Source organism: Pipistrellus hanaki, assembly GCF_964339955.1.
Source record: "Pipistrellus hanaki genome assembly, chromosome: 2".
NCBI classification, from domain to species: domain Eukaryota; kingdom Metazoa; phylum Chordata; class Mammalia; order Chiroptera; family Vespertilionidae; genus Pipistrellus; species Pipistrellus hanaki.
Genome location: NC_140504.1, coordinates 46,407,915 through 46,430,230, shown reverse-complemented (window position 1 = coordinate 46,430,230; position 22,316 = coordinate 46,407,915). Strand labels below are relative to the sequence as shown.

Genomic DNA, 22,316 nt, shown 5'->3' with positions numbered 1-22,316 from the left:
TGCTGAATTCCCCAATTTCTTTTCTCACCAGAAAAGGAATATTAATTTAGATGTCAACCATAACAATTTGGAGCTCTTCTCATTTTTTTTCAAAATCTCATGTAATCTGTTCTTTTTTCTCCTGGCAAATACAAAATAGCCACCCTCAGGGAAAAGGAAACTTATATTTATAGTATAAGATAAAATATACTGTGGTTTTGTTAAGATCCTCTGCTGGATCACTAAAAAGGTTATTGCTTCTTGTCCAAACTGCCACAGAAAAATCTATGCTAGTAGGAAGAAAAATTTCCTCAGCTCAATGATGAGATAATATCAGTAAAGCAATTTATTAAAGAGCTCGCCATCCATCATTGGAGTTTGAAATTATAATGATGCATTGAAAATAAGTATTCATCCCAGGGCATTTCCTCCCCTCTCCCCCCAACAAATTTCTTCAGTCCCAATCTCTCTTCAGTAAATTGTTAATGGTATTTCGCTCTTTGTCTTTTGAAAAACAAGCCGAGGAATGAGAAGGCTCCAGCAGCAGCTGTCACAAACCCAATGGTGCTTATTGCTCTGTTGGCCTATAAAGAAATGACAAGCAAACAAAAACACATTTTATTCTAAAGGCATCTCAGTATCCTACACCCAAGCTTTTTTAAATATATATATATATTGATTTTCAGAGAGGAAGAGAGAGGGAGAGATAAAAACATCAATGAGAGAGAATTGTCTATTGATTGCCCTCTTACAAGCCCCCCACTGGGGATCAAGCCCACAACCAGGCATGTTTCCTGACTGGGAATCGAACTGTGACCTCCTGATTCAAAGGTCTATGCTCAACCACTTGACCACCCTGGTCAGGCTTTGGTTGCTGCTTCAACTGAAGACCCATCTTAATGTAATACAATGAATAAATTTAAAGCTCAATAAAAAATTTAAATTTTGTATGAAGATGGCATTTATAATTTTTATAATTATGACAAAGACATAGATAAACACACACACACACACACACACACACACACACACACACATATATATATATATATATATATATATATATATATATATATATTATTTTTAGAGCCTCTAACCATTAATAAACTCATTATCACAATCCCTACCAATCATTACTCTCATGTTTGGCAATATTTAAGAAGTTAAAAGTGATTTACTCAAGGTCATAAGGCCAGACTTGACTCTTGAACACTGTGTTCACCTTTTACACAATTCTACCCCATAAACACACTGGTTTGGTTGGATCTATAGCACAGTGAATAGTGTGTGTGGCAGGGGGTGGGGGGAAGGGGGATATTTTCCCTGACTCAAGAATGTCTGTTAGCAAAATAATTCAGGGATGTGATCTGAGCTAAATATCTATAAGCTCTTGTTTGATAGATACCATTCGTATTCTGATAAACTTGAGAAGAAATCAATAGTAATGTTAATTATCATGTCAAAAATTAATTTCCCATGTAGACAAACTAAAATAAACCATTCTCAAGCTCAATTGTCCATAAAAGAGTTCAGACAGTTATAGCTTTAAGGGTATTAATCATCATCATCATGAGGGGTCTAATGAATATTCATGGTTTTCATGGTAATTGACTGGTATTGCCTTCCATCTGCAGGGGTTAGAGTACAATTTTATGACCAACAGTCACAGCCAGATACTTCAGTATCAGGTATGGAAACAACAGGTGTTCTCTAGAATTTAAGAATCAGGCTCCTAGACAAAGCAAAACATTTTCCCCAAGTGCCTCTGGAGACCTGCCCCAATGCTGCAAACCCTGACTCAGCTCACATTTGTGCATGCACTCTGTCTGGCCCCAGGCTTCCTGCATCCATCCTGTGAGCTGGCGCCCCCCTATGTTACTGACATAGGTTGCCTCCCTAACCGGGCCTCCCTGCTGGGAATGGGCAGAAAGAGCCCTGGCCGGGAAAGGAGTGCAATGACAGACCCTTCACTCCCTGTCACCGTCAGTGGGCTGCAGGGACAAGGCCCAAGATAGTAACCTCTTGAACTGCCAACTTTCCCCATTGCCAGGGAGAATGGCACTGGCAAACAACAGATAAATCATATTTCAGTTTATAATTCTAATTTTTTTTGCTTGGTTTATTTATTTTGTTTGTAATTTTTAATTAGTCGCTACCTAAGTTATTCTCCAGGAGAGAGCCAGAATTCATGGCAGCTTACAGCTATCCACATAGCACCTGGGGTGAAAAAAGGGGCAGGGAGAGATACAGGACACAAGACAATATCAATAATCAAAGTTAAATCAAGCCAAACCCTCCTACAATTCCAGGCAGATGCGGAGCTCCCCTGAAGGTTTAATACAGGAAACTGTGGCAGACGATGAAAAAGCAGAAAGGTGCCTCTGGTGTGTTTAAACAGAAGTGTAAAATGGCTGTAGGGTCCAGCCCTGGATACACTCAAGGTCCTGTGGGTAAGGGGTGCCCAGCTAGATACAGACCTAGCTCACTGCTTATTTTTCAGCCACTTAGAAACACAAAATGTGAGAGAAATCCCAAAAGTCTAAAAGGCCTGGGGAGGGGGCAGGCAAGTTGATCCTAAACCAAAGATTGCACAGGCCAGATACAATAATACTAAAGCCACTTCCATCAGTGCACACATTTCCCCAAATCCCAAATGCTTATTTCAAATTGCAGTCTAGATGGCAAAATCCCATGTGATTGGAGCAATCCCTTGGAGTTGCATATAATGGAATCTGACCTGTGAGGTTATAACATCAAGGGCTGTTCTATATGAACCACATGGACAAGAGCTTTTACTTTATGGCTTGCTTAGGATGGATTATACAATAAAACCACCAAACCTGACTCTGCAAACATCATCCTTTACAGGGTTCTCTGTCTGAGGGCCACAGCAAAGGCCTCATGCTGAGGATCTGCTCATGCCCAACGAAACCTTAGCTGAGTCTGGAGCGCTGTGTCAGACACACTGTAGCTGGATTCCAGATGGCTGCAGGCTTGATCAGGTAGCCTCTGAGGGTGCAGCTGTGCTGTGTGTCTCCTTGTCCAGGCCTAAGAGGGTCTTCCATCTCTCACAGAGACAGACTTATTTTATTAGTTGTTCTGGCACAGCAGTGAAAAATGTTGATATTAGAAATTTTTTAAAATGTAGAAAAGAAAAGCCACAGATTGGGAGAAAACTTGTGCGAAAGACAAACCTGATAAAGATTCTTATCCAAAATATGCAATAAACTCTTAAGACTTAATAAGAAAACAAGCAAGCAATTAAAAATGGGCAAATGATCTCAAATGACACATCACCAAATATAATATGCAAATGGAAAATAAGCACATGAAAAGATGCTGAGCATCATACAGATCCATGCAACAGCAAATTAAGATGAGATGCCACTATGCACCTATTAGAATGGCTAAATTCCAAAACACTGACAACGCGAGGTGCTGGTGAGAATGTAAAATGCAAAATGGCACAGCCACTTTAGAAGGGAATTTAGTGGTTTCTTTTTTTTTTAAATATATATTTTATTGATTTTTTTACAGAGAGGAAAGGAAAGGGATAGAGAGCCAGAAACATCGATGAGAGAGAAACATCAACCAGTTGCCTCCTGCATACCCCACACCTAGGATGTGCCCACAGCCAATGTACATGCTCCTGACCGGAATCGAACCTGGGACCTTTCAGTCTGCAGACCCACATTCTATCCACTGAGCCAAACTGGTTTCGGCAACTTGGTGGTTTCTTACAAACCTGAACATACTTTTACAAACAACCCAGCAATCATGCTCCTCGGTATTTACCCAGAGGAGTTGAAAACTTATATCCACACAAAAACCTGCAAAAGCCTCCAGAACTCTAAGAAATAAAGGTCATGTTTAAACAACCCAGACTATGGTATTCTGTTACAGAGGCCCAAGCTGACAAAGACATCCACACAAAATCCACACAAAAGCTAAAAAAAAGTCGTTGCTCAAACTTGGAAGCAACCAAAATGCCCTTTAGTAGGTGAGTATACATCCAGATAATGAAATATTATCTAGTGATAAAAAGAAGTGAGCTATCAAGCCATGAAAAGACATGAAGGAATTTTGAATGCATATTTAAAGAGTAAAAAGATCAGTGATCACCAGAAGTTTAAGTAGAGTAGGAGTTAATAGGCCTAGAGCACAGAAAATTTTAAGACAGAGTATATTCTGTATGATACTGCAATAACATAATTTGCCAAATCCTGCAGAATATACAACAGGATGAGAGAACCCTAATGGAAACTATTTTTGTGGGAGGAAAAATGTTTTCTTTACCCATCATTGGTTCTCAGATAAGTTGCTATAATAAAAGGCGGGTTATAAAAGACAAGAGAAAAACAGTTTATTGACATACTAGAGGCCCGATGCATAAAATTCATACAAGAGTAGGCCTTCCTTCCTACTCTGAGGTTATAAAGTTAACTCTTGAGTCCAGAAATGTTCATGTGCACCTCAGGGAAGGGTAACTCAAAGATGTGGTTTAGAATTCAAGCTTATATAGCATTTTCAGAAAAGAGCAGACATTTGTAGAGAAATGATAGGACAAAGGACAGTAGTTTTAGGTTTCCAAGGAGAGCAAACTGCAGGAAAATAAACATATGGAAAACTAATGGTCAATAGTGGTTTGTCATACAGATTCCTCTGATGACTTCTCCAGGCTGATAAATGTCTTACCTTAACCACAGATTGTCCCAGTGATTAAGTTTTGTCCCTCCTAGTAGAAAGAGGAGGGACACCTGTGAAAATGTATGCCTGCTTTTAGGCAAATAGGGGAAAGGGATTTTTGTATATCTGCTTCTTCTCAATGCCTTCAGCTCAAAATAATCTTTATGCCAAAGTGATATAATTGGGAGTGACACATTCTGCTTTCTTTCACTATAGACTTTGGTGGATAATGAAGTACCAATGTTGGCTCATTGTCTGAGACACATATACCACACTGATGTGGGGTGTTGATGGTGGGGAAGGCTATGTATTAAGTGTGATGGGTAGGGAGATATAAGGACTCTATACTTTCCACTCAATTTTGCTGTGAACCTGAAACTGCTCTAAAAAATAAAGCCTGTTAATTTTTTTTAAATACTGAAAAGTACAAATTAGAAAAAAATAGGGCCATATCCTACCTACCTTTCTCATCTTTTTAAAATACATATGCAATGTTGTTGTTATTGTTTTAATTGGAGGAAATACATAGCCATTCCCCAAGAAAACTGTTCTAAGTTAAAGACCATAACCTTAAGGGACCCAAAACACCAATCTAATACTAGCTATTACTGGTAATAATACTATAATTATTGACAATAACACAAATAATTCAAGTGTTTTATTTCCTGTTAGATCAACAGATATTTTATTAAAGAGTGCCAACAAAAATCTATAAAATTCTTAAATAGTGTATTTAATAATATCTATCACTTCTTAGGATGGATGATAGGCAATACAGAATGCTAAGAAGAAAAGAGAGAGAGAGAGAGAGAGAGAGAGAGAGAGAGAGAGAGAGAGAGAGAGAGAGAGAGAGAGAGAGATAACTCATGGACATGGACAACAGTGTGGTGATTGTGAGGAGGGAGGGGTAGGGAAGGTGGAAGAGGGCATAAAGGGTATAAATGGTGATAGGAAAAATAATAAAATAATACAGAATGCTAAGATATTTCAAATTTATCCTATAATTTATAAAACAACCTCAATTTATAAATTAGGAAACTGATAAACAATGAGCCCCAATCACTCAGTTGAGTGATAAAGATGGAGTTCTATCTCAGGTCAGCAGAATTCCAAAGCTAAGGTGGGTTCTTAGGATTGTCACTCCACCATCTTCATCAGAACTTGTTAGAGAAGAGTTCAACTGATTGTTGAGGGATGATTGGTTTTTATGGGTCTTGATTGTGGGTATGGAAGGTGATTTGTGTATATATACTCTGTGGTCTAGCTCAGAAGCAATTTATTTTTCCATGTGAGTAGTACATTCATTACATTAATATATTTTCTAAATAAAAATGAATTTCCAATTAAATCACTTCCTAATGAAAACAAATGTATTTGTTTTCATTTTGTTTATGTCTTCATTTTGTTTATGTCTTCCTCTATCAATTTGTTTATGTCTTCCTCTATCACTTTATTCAATGTCCTGTAGTTTTCGAGTACCGGTCTTTTACCTCCTTAGTTAAGTTTATTCCTAGGTACCTTAATTTTTGGTGCAATGGTAAATGTTTTTTTTTTTTGTTGTTTTTTTCTAAGTTTCCCTTTCTGTGAGTTCATTATTGGTGTACAAGAAAGCCATAGAGCCAAAACCGGTTTGGCTCAGTGGATAGAGTGTCTGCCTGCAGACTGAAAGGTCCCAGGTTCAATTCTGGTCAAGGGCATGTACATTGGTTGCGGGCTCAACCCTGGTAGGGAGTGTGCAGGAGGCAGCTGGTCAATCTCTCTCATTGATATTTCTAGCTCTCTATCCCTATCCTTTCCTCTCTGTAAAAAATAAATAAAATATATTTTAAAAAAAGAAAGCCATAGATTTCTAGCTGATAATTTTGTATCCTGCTACATTGCTGAATTCATTTATCTAGTAGTTTTTTGATGGAGTCTTTGGGGTTTTCTAAGAACCATCAACAAAACAACACGAAAGCCCACTGAATGGGAGAACATATTTGTCAAGGCCATTTCTGATAAGTATTTAATCTCCAAAATTTACAGGGAATTCATACAACTTAGTAAAAGGAAGATAAACAATCCAATACAAAAATGGGCAAAGGACCTAAATAGATACTTTTTGAAAGAGGACATATAGAAGACCCAGAGACATATGAAAACATGCTTAAAGTCACTAATCATCCTAGATGCAAACCAAAACAATAATTAAGTATAATTTCACACCTGTCAGAATGGCTATCATCAACAAATCATCAAAAGACAAGTATTAGCAAGGATGTAGAGAAAAAGGAACCCTTGTGCACTGCTGGTGGGAATGCAGACTGGTGCAACCACTGTGGGAAACAGTACAGAATTTCCTCAAAAATTTAAAAATGGAACTGCCATTTGACTCAGTAATCCCACTTATAGGAATATATCCCAAGAAACCAGAAACACCAATCAGAAATGATATATGTATCCCTATGTTCATAACAGCACAATTTACAATAGTTAAGATTTGGAAACAGTCTAAGTGCCCATCAACAGATGAATAGATTAGAAAATTAGAACATTACATGTTCTCACTCATATGAGGAATATAATGATCAACATAAAATGATGAACAAAAATAGATCCAGAGCCCTAATCGATTTGGATCAGTGGATAAAGCAAGCGTCCTGTGGACTCAAGGGTTCCAGGTTTGATTCTGGTCAAGGGCATGTACGTTGGTTATGGGCACATCCCCAGCAGAGGGTGTGCAGGAGGCAGCCAATTGATGTTTATTTCTCATCTATTATATGTTTCTAACTCTCCATCCCTCTCCCTTACTCTCTGTAACAAATCAATAAAGTATATTTCTTTAAAAATAGATCCAGAAACAAAGTAGCACTGAACAGACCATCCAACCTCAGAGAGAAGATGGGGAAAGGGAGGTTAGAGATAAACCAAAGGACTTGTATCCATGCATATTAACATAACCAACGGACACAGACACTGGGGTTGTGGGGGCTTGCCCTCAGGGGTGGGAGGGGCTGGGAAAGGAGACATATGTAATACTTTAAACAATAAAAAAATAAGGTCAATTACTCCATTAAAAATCCAAAAGCTCTATGAATCAAAGAATCTACTTAAAAGCACAAAATTTCTTTGGAATTATCATTGCAAAGAGATATAAAACATTTACAAACCCACCAAGATATGTCATCAGTTGGCCTCTGTCAGCTAATGAAAAAGAATATTAGATTTACCATCTGTTTTTGGCAAATGATTTTCCATTCAAAAAGTCAACAATCTTTTCAGCATATTATTTTCAGTATATAAGATTACTGATTTAAGACTGCTGCATGGTGGGATAATGGGGGAGGAGGAGTGGATACTGAAAGACAAAAGGCAATAAACAGAAAGCTATGATTTTGATTCTGCTTCAAGTTTCTTCTACCCCAAATTTATAAATATCTATGTTTAGTCTCAATTTGGTCATTAACTTGCTGTGTTAATGTTGGACAACTCAATTCCCTGATTTGTCCTTCGGTGTTCTTATCATTCTGTATGAGGCCTGGGAACCTTGTCATAATCATTAGTTATCTTTCCTTCCAATGTAATAAACTCCTTATCTCTTAAAGAAGACTCACCTGCTCTGAAACTCCTTCTCCATAGCGAAGCAAAGTCACAAAATGCTCACAGTTGTTGACCAGTACGTCATACTCCACTTCCTGTCCAATAACAAACTCTGACCGTTGCATGACTTCTTCCATGGGGAGGGGAGAGTATGTTTCATCATATTTATTGTTTATTCTATATGTGTCATTGCCTGCAACATCCTTCAGGAGCTGCATCTTCACCAGGGCCTTTCTGCTGAATATGGACTTGGCACTTGTAAATGATGCAGGAATGCCATCCTCTATAAGGAGAATTTTGGTTAATGAGCTGTAGTGACCCAGCCCAGTGAATTTTCCCTGCCATCTAAAGACTTTGAAAGTGTTGGGATAACTGAACCCATCTCTGTTCCAAACGTATCATCAAACCAGAAATCACTTAACTTACCAGTCTAAGCACTCTTTGTAATTTATCAATATACTTATTCAATGATGTATGAGTGAGAGTGCAAGAAGACTTAGGAAAATTTACATCTCTCTAAGAGTAAATTGGGTAAGAAAACTGTGCCCATTCTTGAGTAATAAGTTCTCTATCACTTTATTAGAGATGTTGATACATGTCTAGATGTTTGAGATCTTGGTACATGTCTCTGAAATAGTTCGGATAGGACCATTGCCCATGTTTTCTGTAAAGTGGTCTTTTTTTCAGCACGTGAACCCTTTCCAGCTAATATTGTTGGGCTTGAGCAGTAGTGCATTATGATTAGTAGGGTTGTCCTAGTGTCTAAGTTGCATTCCTTACCCTTAACTCAATTTTACACTTATTCTTTCAACTATGTTTTAATTTGTGTCCAATTTGAAATTTGCACAGTTCCCCCATTCCTCTGAGGAGTGAGCTGGGGTCAGGTGGAGTTACTGCTTTGGTTTTGTCAGTTTCTTTGGCCAAGAAACTAAATCCTGAACCTGAACCTGACCTAGTATGCACTCTCTGCTACATGTGGCCTCAGGCTGTGGCTTACTCACCTGTTATAAGGCCTCATGCCCTGTCATTATGTCTTAGCTGCCTCTATGGATAAGCATTTACCTAGATTGCCAGAGACATTTGTAACCTGGCCTGTCATAGTCAGTGTCCGAGGCTGGACAGGCAATTCCTCAGGGTTCAGCTCCACCGCCAGACTCCAGTCCCTCTTCCCCTGTCCAAGATGCTATGTGTGGCCCTTGTTCCAGTAAATCATGCGCGGGAAGATCTGTATAACCAGTGCTTAGACACTTTTCCTTTTAGTAGTGACTGAAAGCAAACTTTCTTTCCTGCTCCTCCTTTTTTCTATCTATCAAGCTTCTATTCATTGGAGCAGCATTTCCAAATCTTACACATTGAAAGTTCTTACACTTACAAGTTCTATATTCTAGTTAGAATTATAATTTTTTTTACTAGTCTGATGTAATCAATTTGCAGATGAGGAGATTGATGCTTGGAGAAGTAAACTGGCTTGCAAAACCTCACATGAGTAGTTAACAACGTAAATGGGAATCGAATTTCAGTCTACAGAATCAATGCTCAGTGTTTGGACCACATCAATAAGAAGCTTATGACATGAAAATAAAGAAACAGCACCAAAATTTCATATTATTTCCCAGATGTGAGCATTGCAGGAATAATGTAGGAAGTTGCTAAGTGTTAATCCCCAAGCTCTGCAGAAACTAGCAGCTCTGTATCATAAATGTCATTGTATTTGCCATTTCCATTTTCAATATTCTGGAACAAAAAGCAACTATCTCAAAATATTGCAAAAACTACTTCAAGATAGTAAGATTTAGGCACATCAATGCTTTTCTTTAAAGGTATTTTTAAGGAAAAAAGTACTTCAGGTTATTTATCTGCATATATTTTCCCAATAAATTAATTTGTGCTCATTTTTAAACATGTAGAAAATACAGCATAAACATGTAAATATAAATATTCCACCATCCTGCCCCCTAGAAATAACTGCTATTATTTTTATGTACTTAAGTCTTTTTTAACACAATATAAAGGTTCATATATCTGTATGTATTCATGGGTGTGTGCATATATATATATATATATATATATGCACACACCCATATATATATATATATATGCACAACATATATATATGTGCACAACATATATATATATATATATATATATGTTTTTTGAAAACTGGGTTTTATATTGCATGTTACATTTTAATCTAAAATTTTCAAATAAATATCATGTGAGGATCATTTCTCATGCAATTAAACATGTCCAGAAAAGTAATCTTTTTAATGGCTTTTATAGTGGCTATAGTCTTTTGCTATTTAGCACCTCATCCCTTCACTGCTATTCTTTCTAGAAAAAAACTCTTTCTAGGCCAATGAGCATCCCCTTGTCCTGAACATAGTGATGGTCCAGCAATGGGTATGGGACACCCACTGGATGAATTAGAGTCATTCTCCATGATTTTTCTAACTGCAATAGACAAGGTTTAGCTAACTCTTCTATTAGGTAACCAGATTATAAGAATGAGAATCTAAGGATGCTGATGGTCATCAGTTCAGCTCCTTAGAGAGACATAGCCTGTGAGAATGAGGGCCACAAACAGAAAAAGTACAGAAGTTAGACAGAGTCTTAATAGTGTTCAAACCTCTCATTGTAGGCAGCCCTGTGGCCAGCACCATCTCTGCCCTTTCTGTAGTTTCTTTTAGTGAAAGAATGAGTTATCTTTTTGTTTAAGCTAATTTGAGAATGATTTATTACTTGCAACTAAAGAATCCTGCCAAAACACAGATGCCTAATATTTTGCAGCTAAATAATAATTTAACCATTTTCTTATTGAATGTTAAGTCATCGTCTATTTTTAAACCATTATGAGTGAGATAGACATGGATACCCTTACACAGAAATGTTACGTTTATATCTTTTAGATATTTCCCATGAACAGATTCGTAGAAGTACAACTAGAGGGTAAGAACATAAGAACTCCTTTAAGACTCTTAACACATCTTATTAAATTGTTTTTGTGAATTAGTTTATCAACTTATATTTCTATCAGCAATATCTTTGTTTTCATTTCATTATACCCTTAACAACAATGCTTGTTGCCATTTTTTAACCTGTGCTAATGTGATAAGCATAAAACCTATCATTTTATTTGATAATTCTTAGAGGATTAAAAAGTTAAAACCTTCGAAGATGGGTGTTAGCTTTTGCTTCATTCTTTTGCAAATTGTTCATAACTCTTTACTTAATTGTGTTGTGGTGTGTATGTGTGTGTGTGTGTATTTAATATTTGGGTGTTCGCTGTCCAATTGGCCTGAAAAACTCTTTTCCCAAATATAATCTGCTCAGTTTTCTCGTCTCTTTCAAGTTCAGAAATGTTACTTTCTTATGAGATTTTCCCAACCACCACACTTATAATTACAGTATCCCTAATCTTCTACCATTTCCTTTTCTGCTTCTATGATTTATTTTCTCCATATTATTTATCTTTACTTATCTTTACTCTAACATTGTTCTCTCTCTCTCTCTCTCTCTCTCTCTCTCTCTCTCTCTCTCTCTCTCTATCTCTTTTCCCCCTCCCCACCCCTCTAGAATATAAATTACACCATGCAGGGACTGGTTTATGCATATCCAGTATCTAGAATAGCATTTTACATATACTGGGTAATCTATAAATAGATGTTAAATGAATTGAGATAACTAATTTGTATGCTATAAAAAAAGTGACTCTTGTCATGTTTGTGGCAAATATATTTCCTGTTTGATTATTTAAACCAGAAGTTTTACATTTCAATGTGAACTCGTCTTTGTGATTTCTTCAATACCAATTTGGTCTTAAAATATTATTCCCTAAACCTAGATCAGCTATATTTATCAGCTTTGTATATTTTGGTTTATTTAGTTTTATGATTCTGTTCATGATATTTTTTCTGGTAATAATAATAATAGTAACAACCAAAAAGCTCCCAGGAGCTTTTGGAAAGAAACCTTACCCAGAGGTGTTAAGTTGATAACGTAACCGTCACCCAAGTACAGGGCCCAGTGCTGATAGGCAGGACGAAACACTTCAATCAAGTCCCCTGGCCGGGGGCTGCCAGGGTAGGCCAAACTAAAATCATTCACCGCCATCTGTAATGACAGACATAGAGAAAATCTAGCCAACATGACTTGACCAAAGAAAATCAGTTTAAGACTTCCATAGAAGCGATGAGAGACAGAATCTGTTGGGATCACAGTCCTTATTAAAGACTTAGACTCATGCCCTGCTCTGTATCTTTGAATGATTCCAACACCGAACTATGTGTCCACAAGAGAACAAGTGGAGACCTTGTCTGCTTTTGTTTAATTGTCTATTGCAATGCTTTTCATCCTAATCAACCCCAGGGCCCCTTTGTTATAATAAGCATCTTATAATTCTCTTCAAGTCCAAAATTTTACAGATAATATTATTTACCTACAGACAATATTTTCAAGAACATGATGCCATGTTTGGAATAGAATAGGTTAAGATATTTATATCAATATCTGCTTTACTATGTAAATAACTACACAAAAAGACATAATAAAGTATCTATATTCTTGCACTTTCTAAGCATGAGAAAGTCAGGATTGAAAAGCAGACAATTAGAAGTCTTTCATATCGCAGCATAATAAAATCAAAGAGCAGAGGTATGGGCAGCTGCTAATATTCTGTGCAAAAAAAAAAAAAAATAGTGTGTTGCAAAACTTACTCTGTGAGTTAATTTAAGCAGACATAAGTTCTAGGCTTGGATGAGTTTCCAGTCAGATATTCAGGCATCTAATGGGAGACAGGACATTTACCCTTGTGCCGAACTATGCAGTGCCTGTCTGGGCATGCTGGCCTCTACCCACGGCATATCAGTGAATGCCCTTTGTCATTGTGACAACAACAATGACAAAGATTCCTCCCCTCCCCCCGCCACTGCCCTGCTTACTGTCTGATTCCTTGCTTCCTGATTCCAGAACCAGTACAAGGTGGTCAGCATTGAAGTGGGTAATTTGGAAGGTTGGGGAATTCATCATAATGATGAACATGTCTGAAAAGTGTAAGTCTGACCAGATCTTTTTTCCTTGTAAATCAATACTTTTCAGAAAAAAACATATGTCTCTTAAGTTTATTTCTATGGAAAGTTAACTGTTCTATGTATGGCACAGAAGTCTAATGACTCAACAAGAGGAAGTTATGTACATCCATCACAAATCAAAAGGAGATTTAATGTGAAATCCGTGTTGAACATCTAATTGACAACAAAGTGTTTCTCATCATCTAACGTAGACGTGTACACTCACTGACAAAATAAACCCAAGTGGCAGAAAGGGAAACTTCCAAGTCATCACAATTATAATCATAATAGCATCAGCTAAGGACTCAGAAGACAAACCATGATTTTCCTGGCACTCTCAAAGTCTTTTTTACAGCAGTTGATATTGGGAGGGTGTTTTCCCAAGTATTTGTATGCCATCTGTTGAAAACTTCAATCATCACACTGGCACATGAACATGGCCTATATAAACTGTCCATCTGTTGAAAAATAACTATTAAAAACAACTTTATGGAAATCATTAAGTCTAACCACCCTGTCAAATATGTTTGAGCCTTATTAATATGGCAGTTCCCAATTTGGCCACGTGGGTACTAAAAGGAAAAATAGATAATATACTGTGATATAAACAAACATATTTCCAATGAATAGGAATCAGCAAGCACACACAGCTGCCTGCTAGAATTCAGAGACCTAGCCAAGCTCACAATAATAACCATCATTTAAACAGCACTTTGTAGTGTAACCTTTTTTTTTTTCAAATGCATTCTCAATTCACTTTCTTTAATTAAAAAAAAAAAAAAAAAACTACTACAACTATTTGAGTTCATTTGTTATTAAGCCATTTAACATCTTAAAAAGTGACAGTAGAAAACGCCAACTTTTTGGAAATATCCACTGAAATCTTTACTTTATAAAATATAAAGAGGAGCCCTGGCCAGTGGGGTTCAGTGGTTCGAGTTTCGGTCCATGCACCGAAGGGTGGTGGGTTCAATTCCCAGTCAAGGGCACATACCTGAATTGCAAGTTTAATCCCTGACCCCAGTTGCTGCTCACGCAGGAGGCAACAAGTCAATTTGTCTCTTTCACATGGATGTTTCAATGTTTCTCTCTTCTCTCTCTCTCTCCCTCTCCCTCTCCCTCTCCCTCTCCCTCTCTCTCCCTCTCTCCCTCTCTCCCTCTCTCCCTCTCTCCTTCTCTCCCTCTCTCTCCCTTATTCCTCTCATTTCCACTCTCTCATAAAAGCAATGGAAAAATATCCTTGGGTGAGTATTAAAAATATATATGGGAGAATAACTGGACTGGATGTTAAACATATGAGCTCGTGTCTTAGGTCTTTTACTTAGGGAAAGTCATTCAAAATGTCTGCATCTCAGTTTTGTCATTTTAAAGGCAGGCATAAGAAGGCATAGGATAGGCTGTTGCAAATAACCTTTCATAAACTGGCTGAAAGCTATTGCAAGTGCTTTGTGAACTGGCAAGAGCTAGGCAGGTGTATGGTCAGAGAGGGCTAGCTGTTTGTAAAGGTTGAAAGATGGGTCCACCGCAGACATGTGATTTTCATTCCTTATCCTCTCTTTCAGCCACGATCATTCTTTAGAATGGATGATTCCACTGCAAAATGATAATATATTTAGCACATTTTAAATTCCGACATATACCTTTTAAACTGGTTTATGAAATGGAATTTCATTGATTTCATGAAGCCTGTCATATTTATAAAAATATTTATAAAGAGGGGTGACAGGATAACAAGGAAAACATTTCATATCACTAAGTACATTCTCAGGAAATGGAGAGAAAAGCCTGAAGGCTAACCCTAAAGGGAAAGTGATTTCTGACACTGAACAGGTGGAAAGGCACTTCAGATGTTACCTGACTCAGTGCTCTCCAAGCTCGGCTTTAGCAGTGGGGCCCTTACCAAGTCAAACATTAGATAGACGCTCAAAAATCTAAAACATGAAAAGCTGCCCTGCCCTGGGTGAAGTCAGGGCGGCGGGGGCGGGGGCGGGGGGGGGGGGGAGAGCAGGAAAACCCCTTCTGCTCCTTACTGTTGCTGCTCCTGAGGCTATTGCGACCCCAGACCTTCCACTTTCAGGAATGGATCCTGAATGATGCTTATCTAGTCTGAATGCAACCCCCTCACTTGTAAGACAGAGGAAACAGAACCAGGCAGGTAATTTGTCTTGCCCAAGGACATATGCTTTTTTTCCAAAAGATTTTTAACACATCATTTTGCTCAAGCAACTGGACTTTCACTCAGTTGGGAGAAGGGAGGGTGAACCTCAAACTAAGTCTCACACCTTATATAAAAAATGATTCAAAATGGATCATAAACTTAAATGTGAAGTGTAAAGCTATAAAGCATAAACAAAAACCACATAGGAGAAAATTCTCAGGATCTAGGGTAAGCACAGAGTTCTCAAACTTGGTACCAAAAGTACTATCCATAAAAGGAAAGACTGACAATAGGGTGTGCTCAAAATTTAAAACTTTTGCACTGTCAAAGATCTGTGAAATGGACAAAAAGACAAACTACAGAGTGGGAGAAAATATTTACAAATCATATATGCAAGAAAGGACTCATATGGAGATCATATATTGAAATGTCAAAACTCAGAAATAAAAAAGCAAAGAATGTAATTAGAACTTAAGCAATATACACAAAGACACATTTTATCAAAGAAGACACATATGTCAGGCAGGTCATGCTAAACATCACTAGCCATTATGGAAATGCAGGTAAAAACCATAATGAGGTAGCCATACACACATATCACAATAGCACAAGTAAAAAGGTATTGGCCACGAAATGCTGGCAAGGATGCAGTATAACTGGGTAACTCATTAATTGCTGGTGAGAATATGAAATGGTACAGTCATTCTGGAAGAAGTCCATCAGTTTCTTTTTTCTTAATTTTTATTGTTGATAGTATTACAGATGTCTCCTTTCTTACCCCTATTAACCCCCTACCCCTTGTTCCTGCCCTCCCCAGGCCTTCCCCCAATGACCCAGAAACTGCACTCCTAGCCATTTACCCCAGAGACTGAAGACAATGATGACTTATATTCATACAAATATTTATAGCAGCTTATTCATAATAGCCAAAACTGGAAAAAAATCTATATGACCTTCCATAAGTGAGTGGTTACACAAATTGTGGTACAGCCATACTCTGGAATACTACTACTAAGAAATAAAAAAGAACAAACTATTGATACCTTCAAGGACCTGGATTAATCTCCAGAGAATTATGCTGAGTGAAACAAAGCCAATGGTAAAGGTTAAATAATGTGTGATTCTATTTGTACAACATTTTCAAAATGACAAAGTTATAGAAATAGAGAACAAAAAGTGATCACCAGGGATGAGAGGGAAGTGGGTGTGGCTATAAAAAGGCAACATGAGAGATTCTAATGATGATGGACATGTCCTGCATCTCCAGCGGGTCTGTGCCAATCTCCTGGTTCTGATTTTGTATTGCAATTCTGCAAGTAGTTAACATTGAGGAAGCTGGACAAGGTTCAGTGAATCTCTCTGTGTTATTTCTTACAATTGCATATGAATCTACACTTACCTCAAAATTTAAAAAAAAAAAGTATTTTTTAAAGCTCAATGCTTTTTTCTTTTTCTTTAAAAAGAAAAAGTTACCTGACTCATTGCTCTTTATTTAAATAGAACATAGAAGAGAACCAGTATGTAGAAGTTACACGAAGGCAGTTTTAAGCCATATGTCATAATATTTTCTTTCCTTGAAGATGATTCAATAATGAAATGGAGCACCTTGTGCAGATAGCAGGTTCTGGGAGTATTTAAACACAGTCAGGAAAAATAAAATTTCCATGGCAGGGGCATGGGGAAGGGGTGTTAGGGTAATGAAGCCTTCTAAGGTCCCTTTCAACTACAACATTCTCTCATTCTGTTTTCCAGAAACTGTGCTAGGTGTAATCCTCAAATCAACATCACAAAATAGATATAATTATTTCCTGATGTGCACAGCAGTTCAGGAACTCATCCAAAATCACACAGCGGGAAGGAGCAGAACCCACATCTGGACTCAGATTAGCCTACCTCCAAGGTCAGGCCCCTGTCCTGACAGCTTCTCCCATGCACGCTATCCGGCCTCCCTTGCTAACATTTCTGCAGCCCACCTCACAAGCTGCTACACTGTCAGCTGATTGCGATGGCCACCATTTTACAGGTGAAGAGTTGGAGACTCAGAGGAGTTAAGTGTCAGATCCAAAGTCACACAGGTAGTGAGTGACAGAATTAGATTTCAGTTCCAGGTCTGTCTTCTTATTCCAGGCTGCACGCTCCTGTTTTATACCACTGATTAACATCATTCACCAAAGGAACTGATATATTTCATCTTGTCTCTCTTCCCAAATACCTCATCATATAGAGATGCCACAAAGCACACAAAATATATGTTTCATAGAAGGACGTGGGAAGTTTCTAAACATTCATTTGTGGAACCAGTGAGTGATAACAACAGAGCCTTGGGGAACCCTTGCTCTTCACCTCAGGTGAGGTGTCAAGGTGGGGCTAGTCTGGAAGCATCTCGAAGATGCCCAGACTCAGGCTTTAGGGAAGTGCTCATAATATGTCTGGCTTGGAAGTTTGATTTACATGGATCCTTCTACCCATTTCATTCATGTACAGGTATGTAATAAAGTGTTTCCTAAGTGATAGCACAGAACCAATTGAAGATGGATTTATAAAGTCCTCTACTGCACTGTGTGTCTGACCTTTAAAATAAAAATACTTCTTTGGAACAGTTCATCTGCACAGGATTGTTTGACGAGTTTATAATAAAGAATGGCAGGAAGGTAGGTCTGTAATCTTTGTACAACCAATTTCCCCTTTCAACCGCCGAAACAGGCTGCCCTGGTTATAGCTCCATGGTGGTCCCTGGGGATGCATCAAGGAAAGTAACTGCCCAGCACACAGAGAGAGACAGGCTGATTAACTGCTGCTCCTGTCCGTGCGGCCACCTCTGTTACCAAAAGCACTTTTTTCACAAACGACTCCCAAGAATGCTATGGAAGTCAGAAACACCATCACAAGCTACCCCTGGAGTCCAACAACCTCCCAGTTCAATTTGGACCCTTTTCCACTCCAGCGGCATTTTTCATCCACAGCCCGGCCTCACTGAGATGGCTCCATGAAGCCTTGTGCTCCCAGTCGGGCTCATTCATTCACAGACCCTCAGAGATGCAAGGACCCCTGGCCCAACATCCTCACTCTAGCTGAGGGTTAACCTTCCAACCAGGTGAGCCCTCTGAAGCCATGGCACTGTCATTCTCTGCTCGGAATCCTCCCAAACTCCCCACTACTGGCACCCCAATTGTGCCTTCTATAATTGTGACCTTCTTATCCCTACGTTCTAGGCCAGTGGTCGGCAAACTCGTTAGTCAACAGAGCCAAATATCAATAGTACAACGTTTGAAATTTCTTTTGAGAGCCACATTTTTTAAAACTTAAACTTCTTCTAACACCACTTCTTCAAAATAGACTCACCCAGGCCGTGGTATTTTGTGGAAGAGCCACACTCAAGGGGCCAAAGAGCTGCATGTGGCTCTCGAGCCGAGCCGCAGTTTGCCGACCACGGTTCTAAGCAAAGCCAACTATTCCTCATTCCTCACACTCACCTGGAGTTTGGTTGCTAATGCTGAACCTTCCTACCTGGAATGCACTGCCCAGTTCCAAGTGGCCAGCTCTTAGACCAGGTCAGATGCCACTCCTTCCCTGAGTCCCCCCCCCCCCCCCCTCCCCTCAGTGAGCCAGCATTTCCTCTGACTTGCCACAGAGTCTTGTATCAGATGCCCATTGCACTTTTCCTCCGCCTGGTCAGGTACCGGTATCTGGGGAATTTTGTCTTCTGCTTGATGTGGAGGGCTGGCTCCTGTTTGTCTCTATCCCCACAGTCCCCTGCAGAGAGCCTGCCACAAATTACTGCCCCCTGAGTGAGTGGTTGATGAATAAGGGGGGAGGAGCTCCACTAGGAGGACAGAGTGGCTGGGTTTCCTGGCACTAAATCATAGTCACAGTCCCGAATGCACCATCCATATTTCCAAAACCTAATATTTTACAATAATAATTACTTGTATTAGCATTCATCTCCACTTTGGTGAGGACAGTACGCTTAAAACCCTTGGTAAGAGAGACCCATTTCTAGTCCTGGTTCTGCCACTGAATGGGGTGTGACTTGGGGAAGTGAGTCTCTTTCCTGAGAACACTGTTCTCCCTTCTGTTAAAAATAAATGAAAGGAGAGAGAGAGGGAGAGACAGAGAGAGAGAGAGAGAGAGAGAGAGAGAGAGAGAGAGAGAGAGAGAGAGAGAGGAGGGAAGGAAGGAAGGAAGGAAGGAAGGAAGGAAGGAAGGAAGGAAAGAAGGAAGGAAGGAAGGAGGGAGGGAGGGAGGGAGGGAGGGAGGGAGGGAGGGAAGGTGGGAGGGAGGGAGGGAGGGAGGGTGGGAGGGAGAAAAGAAGGGAGAGAAAGAGAGAGATAAAAGGGAGGGAGGGAGGGAGGGAGAGAGGGAGGGAGGGAAGGAGGGAGGAGGGAGGGAGGGAGAGAGAGAGAGAGAGAGAGAGAGAGAGAGAGAGAGAGAGAGAGAGAGAAGGAGGAGAAGAAGAAGAAGAAGAAGAAGAAGAAGAAGAAGAAGAAGAAGAAGAAGAGAAAGAAAGAAAGAAAAAGAAAGAAAGAAAGAAAGAAAGAAAGAAAGAAAGAAAGAAAAAGAGAGAGAGAGAAGAAGAAGAAGAAGAAGAAGAAGAAGAAGAAGAAGAAGAAGAAGAAGAAGAAGAGAAAGAAAGAAAGAAAAAGAAAGAGAGAGAGAGAGAGAGAGAGAGAGAGAGAGAGAGAGAGAGAGAGGGAGGGAGGGAGGGAGGGAGGGAGGAAGGAAGGAAGGAAGGAAGGAAGGAAGGAAGGAAGGAAGGAAGGAAGGAAGGAAGGAAGGAAGGAAGCTTCTCCAGTTATAGTTGGCTCAAACAAGTTTGTCTGGGAACCCGGAGGTCCTCCCTCCCTGTCCCCAGCACTCCTCACTGTGAAGCAGGTCGGTTTTCCAGCACCGATGGCAGCTGCAGGGATTCTAGGTAGCCCTGGCCTCTCAGCTCCTGCCCTCCTGCTAAAGGGCAGTGGGCGCCCTCCATCTGCTCCTGGAACTACCAACCAGGCCACCTCCAGCGCCAATGCCAGTCCCCGCCTTTCCCACCCCCGCACCGCGTGGAGACTCCTTCCCCCTCCTCCACCCCCCCCCCAATGAGACCCGAGGTGCCAGCGACAGGACACTGCAGGGCACCCCCTTTCTTGCGTCAATGGCCCCCCTCACAGCCACGCCGCCACCCTGCACTCCTGCCGCGCCCTCCTCACCCCAGGAGCACTGATGCCACCCACACCTCCCTCCGCACACACTGATAGGTTTAAAAGGCAGCCCTGGTGCGTACCTAACCAATGACAACCCTCCCAGCCGGTGGGACATTCTGATAACTATGGTAGCTGAGGTTATAAAGTTAACTGTCTTCTTCAGCCCAGAAGTGTTCGTGTGCACCACGAATACATACACCCACCAGAAGTACGCCCCTTCTAGCTCTACACAGACTCCTTCCTGCCAGTGGAAAAACCCCATCCCTGCGCCCAAAGTAAACATTGCAGCCTTTGACTCAGCAAAGTGGGAGAACTGGCCTTAAATAACCCTCCCTAAAAATAAAAATAAAACCCTCCCAGCTATGTGCTTGTCTGCCTGATCCAGCACCCACAGGCTGTGAGGACACACCCCGACCCTGCTCCCTTTGGACCCCTTCCTGTCACCACCCTCCAACTTAAAATCAACTTCAGATTGGGATGAGGGGAGAAAGGAGAAAGCAGAAAGGAAAGATGTGCAGGCAGGCCCCTGTTCCCCTAGACCTCCAGGCACCAGTTTCCCCGGTGGGAAATTTACCTGGCTCAGGATGGGGCCTTCATCAGAGACAAGACTCTCTCAGGCAGCTCATTCCCCTCCCCACCTCCCTGCCCGGTCCCCAACAGCAGAGGCTTCTGGATAGACAAGCCGAGCAAGTCCCTTATTCAGTGTGACTTGGGCGCATGTGACAGAGCAGGGCCTGTCTCTCAGGCCAGGTAGGCCAGCAGAGGCCTCCAGGAATCGGGCCATGAGTTTAAAAATAAAGCTGGGCATGGAGAGTATCCTCTTCCTCGGGGCTCAGAAAGGGAAGCCAGAACCACTCACCAGCTGAGTAAGGAAGCCTGGCAGGCTGCTGGCTAAGAGCGCTTTTTGGAGCGCTGCACAGGGCTGCTCTTCAAATAAGTCACAACCTAGATTTTTCTCTGATGTCAATGGAATCTCAGCTAAAAGGAAAGATTCTTCTCCTCCCCCCTTCCCCCATTCTAATTCAAAGGCTGAAATAGCTTGCTAATTTTGTTTGTTCTGTCGCAATGAGAGAGAACTACCTAAAAATGGCAGCAGCTTTTTATAAAGGAATCGGGTTCTGTGAGAAGGCTAAAGGTGTATCTGCATGGCTTTGGCACCTTTAGAAAGATATTGAAAGCGTGTGGGACCTAGATACAATTATTGGCAAAGTGGGAACTGGAACACTTGAGAGGTTGTGTAGCTTTGTTTTGTACGAGTTTGTATTTTTCTTACATGTTCTTTATTTAATACAGTTTTGGTTCTAGACTGAATCAGATATGCTTCCCAATACCCTTTCAATGTCTCAAAGAGAAAGCCAGAAACATGCATGTGCTTTGTGTACCCCAACAGATTCAGTGTAGTCATCACTGAAGGAGGTGGTTCATGATTTTACACAGGAGAGTGACCGTGAGCACTGATAAAGCCATCCTGCTTATGAGCTAAATTTATTATGTTTGCCAGGTTAATCTGTTTTTCTCTAATCGGGCACTTAATCATCCGGTCTCCTCCCTGTATTATGGATTCATGAATGTCAACCGAAAAGGGTTGCTCAGTCAGGGCAAAATGATAAATTGCCTTTTCATTTTGGGGTATTTGTGACTAAATGCATCACAGTAGAATTAAAA

General features: G+C 40.1%; 1 protein-coding gene across 1 annotated transcript; it reads right to left on the bottom strand.

The window, feature by feature from the left end:
* Positions 1-300: 300 nt before the first annotated feature.
* PLAAT1 (phospholipase A and acyltransferase 1) lies at positions 301-21,277 on the bottom strand (the record flags this gene model as incomplete). Its single annotated transcript, XM_084872832.1, is given in 5 exon segments — positions 301-563; positions 8,259-8,527; positions 12,219-12,354; positions 21,226-21,259; positions 21,261-21,277. Coding segments are annotated over 5 exon segments (558 nt in total). The 3' UTR covers positions 301-461.
* Between the last annotated feature and the right edge of the window lie 1,039 nt (positions 21,278-22,316).